The sequence below is a fragment of the Ipomoea nil genome, unplaced genomic scaffold (assembly GCF_001879475.1).
Source record: "Ipomoea nil cultivar Tokyo-kokei standard unplaced genomic scaffold, Asagao_1.1 scaffold1179, whole genome shotgun sequence".
NCBI lineage: Eukaryota > Viridiplantae > Streptophyta > Magnoliopsida > Solanales > Convolvulaceae > Ipomoea > Ipomoea nil.
In genome coordinates, this window is record NW_017617607.1 from 727,584 (window position 1) to 739,282 (window position 11,699).

General features: G+C 32.2%; 1 protein-coding gene across 3 annotated transcripts; it reads left to right on the forward strand.

Moving 5' to 3' along the window:
* Positions 1–7,238: 7,238 nt before the first annotated feature.
* On the forward strand, positions 7,239–11,168 carry LOC109183774 (transcription factor bHLH137-like). Of its 3 annotated transcripts, none has more exons than XM_019333834.1 (8): positions 7,239–7,718; positions 8,302–8,484; positions 8,582–8,647; positions 8,833–8,901; positions 9,320–9,406; positions 9,536–9,763; positions 10,414–10,542; positions 10,654–11,168. In XM_019333834.1, exons 1-7 carry the CDS (start codon positions 7,365–7,367, stop codon positions 10,507–10,509), a joined length of 1,083 nt encoding a protein of 360 aa, XP_019189379.1. In that variant the 5' UTR covers positions 7,239–7,364; the 3' UTR covers positions 10,510–10,542; positions 10,654–11,168. The 3 variants fall into 3 exon arrangements, with proteins under 3 accessions (XP_019189379.1, XP_019189381.1, XP_019189378.1); XM_019333836.1 differs by having other exon boundaries at positions 10,668–11,168; XM_019333833.1 differs by having other exon boundaries at positions 7,240–7,718; positions 10,649–11,168.
* The last annotated feature ends 531 nt before the right edge of the window (positions 11,169–11,699 follow it).

Genomic DNA, 11,699 nt, shown 5'->3' on the forward strand with positions numbered 1-11,699 from the left:
TTTAACCTGTATGCATTATTTTTTTTTAAGAAGTTTGTTTTAAATAACATTCATATACTCAAAGCAAAACAAGTTTCTGAACATATTATATTAGGATTACGAATAACATGCACCTTAAAGAGTAGATTTACTTACCTTAAAGTTTAAAAATTTACGCACTAAAGGATTTACAATTGAAATTCTTAAAGGCAGTCAATATTTAAATTTTAGCGCACCTTAAGCCTTTAAACGACGCACCTTAAAGAGTAAATGTAAATTTATGCTCCTTAAGGTTTAAATTTACGCACTTAAGACTTGACACTCAATATTTAAATTAGCAAACCTTAAACCTTAAAACAACGTATCTTAAACACTAAAATCATGCACCTTAAGGTTTTAAATTTACGAACTTAAAGCCTTGCAGTTGAAAATTTAACTCTTTAGTCTAAGGTGGTGAATATTTAAATACACTAAAATCATGCACCTTAAGGTTTTAAATTTACGAACTTAAAGCCTTGCAGTTGAAAATTTAACTCTTTAGTCTAAGGCGGTGAATATTTAAATCAGCGTAACTTAAGCCTTAAAACCACGCACGAAACATGAAAGTGCAATTCCACTGAACGAAAAAAAAAAATACAATTAGACCACTCAACACTCCAAACGTATGCAATTTCACCTGATAGCAGATTAACATCCCATCTAGCAGGTTGCATGTTGACGTGGACGATGACTTGGCATTTTTTTCTAAATTTCCTTTTCATCTCTTCTTTTTATTTTTGAAAACTCTTTTCTTGCATAAAATCTGCTGCAGTATGTATTCATTTTTTTTTGAAAGATATATATTCAATTTATATAATAATTAAAATGTTAATAAATAGAATGAAACAGTTTATATATTAATAAGATGTTTCATTCTATTTATTAACATCTTAATTATTATATAAACTGAATATATATCTTTAAAAAAAATTGAATATATACTACAGCAAATTTTATGCAAGAAAAAAATTTTCAAAAATAAAAAGAAAATTTAGAAAAAAAAAATGTCAAGTCATCGTCCATGTCAACATGCAACCTGCTAGATGGGGTGTTAATCTGTTATCAGGTGAAATTGCATACATTGGAGTGTTGAGTAGTCTAATTGCCCTTTTTTCATTCAGTGGTCAAATTGCAATTTCACGTTTCGTTCAGTGGCCAATTTAAACATTATTCTATAATTGAAAAACTGATCGAGTTAAAGAGAATGTGTATCATTTATGATTTAAGAAATAGTAAGTAGATGGAAAAGTTATGTGCAAGGCAAAGTACAAATGGTCTACAGTAGAAGTTAGATAAGTTGTTAGGTGACAATAATTATGGGAGATCGAGTATTATGTCCAAGTGTGAACACAAATGGAAGAAATGAAGTGTCATTGTATTTACTCAGATGGATCAGCCATGGTGTATTGTCATGCATGCATGGAAGGATAGTACGTACCTGACTCGAAGCATCATTTCCCCCAGTCTTTTGTGTAATCTCTGAATCACTGCGCCTAATACTCACCCGTTCACGTCAAAGAGACGACCATAATCCATCCAACACTACTTGCCATTTCACGTGCATTCGTGTAACACCACTATTCACAATTTTCTACATAGGACGACTCGCAGCAGTATATTATTATGTGAGAATTAATGAAGCTCGACTATATGGTGATATATATGTGAAGTACGTGTATGTGCTAGTTGTATAACGGGATTTTCTTATGTCTCGAATCTTTAAATCAAATATTATTTACGAAAGTTTTGTGAAGTTGATAAGATTATATGGTAAATGGTTGTTAGCTGTTAGATGTTAGGTGTTAATTGATTGGTTTAGAGATTATAGTATAATTAGTTGATAACATTAACTGATTGTAGAAAGGTGTTTGGTAAATTAGTTGTTAACTGATAGTTGTTTGGTATATATATATACTTTCTTTTCTTAAAAAGCTATTGAAAAAGTTGATTTGAGCAACTTTTTGAATTTTAACATTTTGGAACAATAAATTGTTACAAAAATCTAATTAATCAAACACTCATATTGATTATTTAATTCTGTCAAACAGTTAATAATGATCAAATAAGTCAAAATTTGCTGATAAGCTAACTATGTTACCAATTTTAAATGAAGTATTGTAAAAAATGAGTTAATTCCAAGTGAGATCCTCTGAGTATAGTGATATCGCCTTAAACTTTCAATTTTTAACTAATCGTGGTCCTTTAACTTTTGAATTTAACCATTCATTTTATGACCGTTCAACTTTCAAGTTAATCACTCATTACCCATCAACTTTTAAAATTTTAACAATCTATAGTCCTAACATTGCCCTTAAACTAGCTAACAGAAGGACAATGGATTGTTAAATTTGAAAGTTAGTTAAATTGAAAGTTTAATTTAAGACTAATGTGGCTATGACAGTATACTTGGAAGACCCTAACTCGTATTAATTCTGTAAAAAGTATATTTACTAATTCTGTAAAAAATATATTTACTAGAGCATTATAATAGATTATTGTTAAGAGTATGGATGCTCTATTGAGGAATATATTCCTTTTCCTATAAAATTGAGCGCAAGTAATTGATTGAAGGTTACGTTCTTGGAACACTTTGGGGGCAACGCACTCTTAGAAAGGTGAATAAGTACATTGACCATTGGGAGTCTAGTATAGATAAATGGTTGGGGGCAAATTATATCGTGTAACTTAGCTGGACCCTTATTTATTTGCATTGTAATATATTGTAAATTTATTCTTAGTAAGTTCATTACATTATAATATATATTTATTTTTAGTGTATTGTAAATCAAAACGAATTTATAGTATATTAAATATGAATTTATAATATATATATGAGTTAATACCATCTGAGGTCCTCTGAATGTAATTGTTTTGCCACGTTTAGTCTTAAACTTTCAAATTTAACCATTTGTAGTCCAAGTTAACCACCCATGGTCCTTCAAGTTTTGAAATTTAACCAGTCGTGATTCTCTGGAAAGGACCAAGGTTGGTTAAAATTTAATAGTTGAAGGACCATGGGTGGTTAACTTTGACCATGAATGGTTAAATTTGAAAGTCGAAGAACAACAGATGGTCAATTTAAAATTTAGGACTAAACGTGACAAAACCACTACACTCGGAGGACCTCAGATGGTATTAACTCTCTCTCTCTCTCTCTCTCTCTCTCTCTCTCTCTATATATATATATATATATATATATATATATATATATATATATAAAGAAAAATTACCATTTTGGTTCCTAAATTATTTTCTAACTGTTAACATAGATCCTAGTTTTCAATTTCAACTAATTTGATCCTCGAACTGTATTGTTTAAAATTTCATCAATTCAATCATTCGAGGATCAAATTGACGAAATTTTAAAAATGGAGATTGGAAATCACCATTTTGGTCCCTTGAAAGGGTTTAATTGACAAATTTTAAATAATTTGAGAATTAAATTAGTTGAAATTGAAAACTAGAGACTAAACTAACAAAATTGGAAAACAATTGAAAGACGAAATTAAAATGGTGATTTTCCCTATACTAAAAAATAAATTCATATCAAGGGTTCATCTTACTACGTGAACCATGGTTCACGAGACTGATGCATGGTTGGGGTATGATTGTCTAAAAGTAGGCATCTACAAAACAATATTACTTGCTCATAAATCTAAGTTCGATCAATTTGCTTCATTTTCTTTCGTTTGCCTCCTTTCTTTTAATTTCTAGTATAACAAGAATAAAATTATAGTTTTATTTGTTAATTAATTGTAATATATAATAGGAAAAATAAGATCTTACATCATACATACATACATACATACATACATACATACATACATACATACATACATACATACATACATACATATATATATATATATATATATATATATATATATATATATATATATGTGTGTGTGTGTGTGTGTGTGTGTGTGTGTGTGTGTGTGTGTGTGTGTGTGTGTGTGTGTGTGTGTGTGTGTGTGTGTGTGTATCTGTATGTATGTTTTTCTGTGTGTAATCTCACGTAATTGAATTATCTAATTGTCAAAATGCGAAAGAAATTTTAAACCCTAACAGGACGTTTGGTTAGAGGGGAGGAATTATGTGGGAAATGAATTGTAATTTCATGGGAGTTGAATTACTGGGAATAAAGTGAGAATTTAAATTCCAGCGTTTGGTTGACAGGAATAGAATTACTGGGAATTTCAATTCCAATGTTTGGTATACATGGGAATTGAAAGGGAATAAGTAGTATAAAGTCATAAATGTCCATTATTGTTGTTAGACATTAATTTTAGGTTAAAAAGGGAAGGGGTAATTTTGACTCATCACTATATTTTTTTCCCAAAATTAAAATCCCGGGGGGACATGAGATTTTAATTCTATGAAAATGAGTGAATTGCAATTCTATGGAATTGCAATTCCCTCCAACCAAACTACGAAATTTAATGGCTTTTAAAATTAGATGGGAATTAGGTAGGAAGGGAATTTAAAATCCTTCCAACCAAACACCCGGTAAATATATGAACACCTATACAGCTCTGCCTATGATTTTTCTCTTTACGGAGTAAAGATTATGGTGATTAGTTAGAGAATAAAAACTTTGAAGAAATGGCTACACATCACGATTTACATGTTTTTTTAGAGTTTCTAGAGGCCTAGGCCTAATGCCTTTTTTTTTTTTCGATATTGTGCATTCGTGCGTGTAATTATCTGAAATTTATGTAAGGGAAATTCTATTTGTGTCACCCTATTTACTATTTACACCACTCATTTGATTATTTCTAAAGTACTTTATACTCACTTTTTACTAAAGGGTGGTGCAAATAGCAACACCCTTATGTAATCTTTATTTCAAAACGACATCATTTTGATGTAAAAAAAAAAAAAAAAAAAAAAAAATTCTTCCTTCGCGTGCGTGTTAGAATAATGAATATTCTGAGGTAAGATTATATATTTTATAAGTTAGAATAATGTACTTTGCGTTAGAATAACGTACTTTGTGTTAGAATAATATGCTTTATATGTGATAGAGTAATAGACTTTATGATATAAGATAATGTATTTTATGAGTTAGAATAATGTACTTTATGTGTTATATCGAATAATGTCTTTTATGAGTTCGAATAATGTATAATGTACTTTATGTGTTAGAATAATGAAATTTTTGGAGTAAGATAATATATTTTATGAGTTAAAATAATATACTTTATGTGTTAAAATAATATATTTTACGAGTTAGAATAATATACTCTATGTATTTTTGGACCGTGATCAACACAACTGTGTGGACTAATAATATTTTTTTTTTCCTCCCATTTATCTAAAAATTGATATTTCATCCCATTTTATTAGTTCTACTTCCCTTTTGAGCTTCACTCAAAATAATGTCTATTTTTTAATTAAAACACTACTGGCATTTTTCTTTTTTTCAATCGACAAATTATTCATTTTCCCTTCTCCCAATCGACTTTCTAAAAAAAAACTAGAAAATATATTATATATTCTTATTGGAAAAAGGATCAAGTATGCCCTCGAACTTTACCTAAAAAGTCAATTAGCCCCCTTAACTTTTTAAATGTGCAATTACACCGATCAACAATTCATTATAATGCAATGAAGCTCAACAACCAATAAATGACATGCTATCATAGGTCATTAAAAATCCGACCACTCTCTAACAAAAATTTCAGGCAAAAAAGTGACCAGCTACCGGCGTTTGCCGGTCATAGAGATAGATTAAGGTCGCCTTCTCAAAAAGAAACCACCAATGTTCTTCTCAACCTCAACCTCTGAATCCGCAGACCGAACGGCCGAATTCAATTCCTCAGACATGTTCATCGTCTCCGTCTCTGTTGAGAGATAGATAAAACTACTCTAATCAAATTTGAAGGGGGTAAAGGTAAGGGCTAAATACACAGACGTTATATCGTACACCATGGCGCACAATGCATTATGCGTTCTGTCCTACCAAAAATGACGTTGTTTTGGTGCATTGTCCAAAAAAATTCTCTGTTTCGAATACACATAAATTCATAACAGAATACACATAATATAACATGATATATAATACACAGAAACTCTTAACTGAGTACACAGAAACTTTTAATTAAATACACAAAAAGTCATAACACAATACACAAAATTTTTTAACTGAATACACATAATGGGGTTTGGGCCATTTGAACAGACAGAGTGACGTTAGCAATTGAAACGCGCGCGTTTTGTGCACGGGCACACATTGCTATGTGCGCCGTGATGCACGATATAAATTGCCCTAAATACACCCTAATTTAGGAGAAAACAAAAAACGACAATATCATTATAATTCAAGGGTTTAAAATATAATTTTTTTTCTTAAATAATTCACCCAATGAATTTTACTCCTAACTTCTTAGAGCATCCACAACAATTGAGTTTTGCACAATTTTTAAGAAAGTCATATAGGAGAGAGACAAAAAATGGAAGAGGAATAGGAAAGAAAAAAAAATCCAGACAATTAAAAAAAATAGAAAAACAACGGTTTCAGTCTGAGTGAAAGCACCGAAGTGCGTCCCAAACGCGCGATTTGCCCTTTTTTTTCTTCTCCTACAAAATCTTTGAAAAGTAAGTTTTATCTTTGCAAAAAATCATGAAAAAAACATTGGTGTGGTTGCTCTTAGCTGGGCATGACAACCCCAACTAAGATGGTTAGCCTAGTAACCATAACGGTACATTGAGTTGCATAATGTTATGGCTTTTGGTTAGAATCAGTCAGCTATGCATACCATATGTTATTTTACTCAATGCACACCTTCAAGTAGTTGCGAATTTTTTCCGTCACTCAAAAAATATATACCTGGTACATAGAATGAAATTGAATTTTGCTTTGTGTAAAAGTAAGTTGGTAAAAATGGCATTAAATCATTACCTCATATATGAAAACAGTTGCATACATAAAACTGAGGTATAGATGTCTGTAGATAAATATATACTCTGATCTTTAATAGCCCCCATCTGGCCATCTTCCCCCGTTGCCATGCTTTGACAAGACCAGTCAAATGTAGGAAAATAATAATAATAATAAATAATAATGCATACTTTACACAAGGACGATGAGCTTCATTTTTCAAAAAAAAAAAAAATGAAATACAATTATTAAAAAGCTTTTTTTTTTTTTTTTTTTCAATATTTTTGGCTTGTGTTTTTTCTCTTTCCTCTGCCTCATAGCCTTTATATAAACCTGACCACTAGAGATTTCCTCAGACCCACAATCCAATTTCTGCTCATCCCTTCCCTCCCTTCAATTCATTTTCTTGAAGAAATTACAGCCCTTTCCTATCCAATCTGCAATTCCAAAGAAAAAAGACAGAGAAATGGCAACTTTCCCTTCATACCAATGTCTTCTTGACTCAACATCATCAGTGTTTCTGCATCCCAATTCTCCCCCCATTTATAAGATGCCCTCTGCCAGCTTCTTGGATGAACCAAACGATTGTTTTTCTCAGTTTTACCAATCTGAATCTCTTCAGGAGCTCTCCACTGTAAGCCATGGCCTTGTCTCTCACTACAAAAACAATATTAATGAGGCCTCTCTCTCTCCCTCTCCCTCTTCTTCTGTTACTAACAAGCCTGAGAGTGGGGAGCAACTCACTTACCAATCTCCTCCATTAATGGCCAAGAAAAGGAAATCCAAGCATGCCTCTTCTATGAACTCTGCTCAATCTAAGGTACCAAAACTGGAAGAAAACTATATTTCTACCAACAACCCCAAAACTGTGTCTATTTTAATTCTTCAGTCTTTCTTTCTCCATTTGTGTTTTTAAAATTGGAGAAATGTAAGGGTAAATATATATATTTTTACTTTCCTTTCTTTGTTGTTTTCATGCAAAATAAATAAATAAATAAATAAAATAAAATTATCCGTACTGACTTAATTTAGTAGACAGTATTTGAAAAAAAGACTAAGGTTTGATATTAAGAGCGGCAGTGTGGAGAATATGCTCAAAGTAAGTGGGCAGATACCTTGCAGGTATTTACCCCTATTTGCTGAGTCACTGGAGATTATGTCCAAAGTAAGCAGATGCCTTGTGCACCCAAGTAAATGGACAGATGCCTTGTGCATTTGGTCTTGTTTACTGAGCTACTGAAAATTATGTCTAAAGTGGACAGATGCCTTGTGCGTCCCGACATTTAACCTGTCTATTAAGTCATTAAATTACCGTGATTTACCTCTTCTAATAGGCTCTGAAACGTGCTAATTTTTTGTTTTGTTTTACTGATATAGTATCTACAACACAATATTTTTTGCAGAATGTGAAAGAGGGTGAAGAAGGAAAGAGGCAGAGAAAAGGGGGCAATGGTAAAGCATTGAAAGATGGCAAAGAGAAAAAGACCAAAGAGGACAAGAAATGTCCCGAAGAGGCCCCTACAGGCTACATCCATGTGAGGGCAAGAAGGGGCCAGGCAACAGACAGCCACAGTCTTGCTGAAAGGGTACCATATTTTGACTATAATCAATGCTAGCTATGAATTAAGTATATATGTTACACCAAAAAATAATTAAATAGTATTACTTTCTGTATCCTTTCAGGTAAGGAGAGAGAAAATCAGTGAAAGGATGAAGATACTGCAAGGCCTTGTTCCTGGTTGTGACAAGGTGATTATATACATGTGGAGTTCACCATATTGTCTTTTACTTGTCTTTCTATTATATTCACATACGCTCACAGCCCAAAGACAAGACTAGTAAAAAAAGTTAATTATTAAACTTGTGTAGAAACAATACAGTAAAATACTTTCTTTCTTTGTCTGACAATGTTCATGTGGTCTTACTCAAAACAGGTTACTGGAAAGGCCCTTATGTTAGATGAAATAATCAACTATGTCCAATCCTTGCAAAATCAAGTTGAGGTAATTCATTACAATCTTCCCTTTCAACTAAAGCAGAGTTCAAGTGAGATCATCTCTCATGTAAACAGTGTGGACATATCCACACCTTACATTTTAAGAAATTAAAGTTGAGAACCAATTTTAAGTGGCAAACTGCGAACTTGTGAAGATTGCACTGCAACTACTCAATGATTGTACTGTTACTGTTCTCAGACATGTTTGGAGGACCTTGCAGTGCAATCCTATCCGGGTGCGATGCAATCATGTAGTAAGTGCGGTGCAATCATTCACAAGTTCGCTGTAAGCAGGTTAAAGTTAGTTCTCACCTGCTTATGGACATATATATATATATATATATATATATATATATATATATATATGATGCTCAACAAAATGAATTTCAGTTTTACTAAACAAGTAAAACTCTTTTTTTCTTCAGTTTCTGTCCATGAAGCTTGCTTCAGTGAGTCCCATGTTTTATGACTATGGCATGGATTTGGACACTCTCATGGTTAGACCAGACCAGGTATGTTATCATTTTTCAAAATTAAAATAATATTCTGTTTTTTTTTTTTTTTTTTTTTTTTTTTTTTTATTGAAAGGAAATATGTTTATATTTTGGTAGATGTATTAATAAATTTTATAAAATTTTCAGGAGATGAATATTCAGAGGGTTAATGGCTTGACACTCCCAATGCCAAATATGCAGCAATGTAACCCTACCACCACACATACCCCCCCAGCTGTGGTTTCTGACGCAAATACTGTGTTGACAATACCCTCTTCACCTCCCAATTGCGACGATTTCTCTCTCTTGGACCCCTCTGCACCGCCCCTCTTTCAACACCCACCCCATCTCCTAAACAATAACCTTTTCAATCAGGTATACCATATACATATATGCATGCAAATTCACTCTTGTAAAAATCTCTGACGCAGATTAGGTGCTAAGGCGTCTCTAAATGAAGAGATTTTACTCTTAAGTCGACTAGGCAGCCTAAGTGCTCAAGTCCTAACACCCCTAAGTTGAAAAGATTTTACTCTTAAGTCAAAATTAGTCCACCTAAGCCCTCGAGTCCGCCAGCGTCCGAGTTGGCCAACTAGGCGTTCGAGTTAGCCAGTGTCTGAGTTGGCCAACTAGGCCTTCGAGTCGTCTAACTCGGCCAACTCGATCAAAAGTGTTTTTTTTTTGGTGTGTTATTTTTCTTATTATTATTATTCGACCGCCTAGACACTATAGGCGCTAGGCGCCCAATGGGCGCTCGACTAGCGCCTAGGGCCTTCTACAACATTGTGCAAATTACACAAAAAAAAAAAAAAAAAAAAAACACTATTTACATTATTTTTTCCCCTGCACCTTCGGACACATGACCAAGGTTGTTTGATCTTGTTACATATTAATTGATTGTACAAAATTATTTATTAGATGGAACAAAAAAATATATATGGTGTATCATGATACAGTATGTCTCTATAATGTAGTATGTAGTGTATTGTATTATTACGGTTATGTGACAAATATATCATTTTCAGGGCAATGGACAGCTATTGTGGGGTGTGGAAGACCAAAGACAAAAATTCATTAATCAAAACGGATTCACCAGCAACAACTTGTGTTCATTCCATTAATATAACACAAAGAACTGACCTACAAAACATCTGGTGAGACATCTATCACTGTCTCTAAATACAGCTACTAATTAATTGTTTTTTATTTTATTTATTAATTCGATAATTAATTAATTTTTTTTTTGTTGCTTATTTTTAGTGCAGTTTGGGAGGGTTTGATTGTAAGCTGGAAGGATAAAATTAAAGAATCAGTCATGGTTATTAAGTATTCCTTTAGTACAGTATAAATTCTAATTATGCAAGCTAAGAGATGGAATATTATATCACCTCATCAATATGATCATGGAAATCAAGGGCTGAGATTGATCCAATTCATGGTATCTCTACTTAGACAATGAATAAAGGTCAAGAAGCAACATCAGTGGAAGCCAAGGAGCTGAAAGAACAAGTCTGAACCGACCAGGGAAGAAAAAGAGAGAAAGAGATCGTCCGGTCTTTTAATGATGTCGTCGTTAGATCCTTAAATACTTGTTCTTGTCCAGCGAACTTGATTATTCATGTTTTGTATGTGGTGATGAGAAAACTACATTTATATATTTGGTGTTGAATTATTGCTGTAGTAATAGGTGGAAATAAGAATGTAAAAATTAGAGCATGTAGTGTAAAATTGCTATATATTTTTACCATGACTGTAATAGAGTAAATAATTTTGATTTTTATTCCCGACTATAGTGGTTTTTCTCGATTTAGTACTAAATGATTTTTTTGTGCTTAATTAGGTCATGACTTTAATGGTTTTACCTAATTGAGTCCAATGATAAAATAGTTTGGTAATTTCACTTCTATTAATATCCAATTTAACCCTTGACTATAGTAATTTTACCTAAGTTAATCTTCTATTATAGTGATGTTACCAAATTTAATCGTCGACTATAGTGACTTTTCTCGATTTAGTCATTGATTCTAACAGTTAAGAATTCAATTAGGTAAAACTATCTAATTCGATGATTTAATTAAGCACAAAATGTATAATTTATAAATAAATGAAGAAAAATTACTATAATGGAGTACTAATTTATTTATTTTTTTTTTTTTGAAAAGAGGTACTAAATTGTTATTAACTCAGTTTATGTGCATGGATACTGTTACAGTTGTTATCCGTTATTACAGTTGTGTTTAGCGTGTTTGTTGACTGACATGACTGGTGATGCATTCAATGGAATCTTTGGTAGTGTATTGTTTGGCACCAT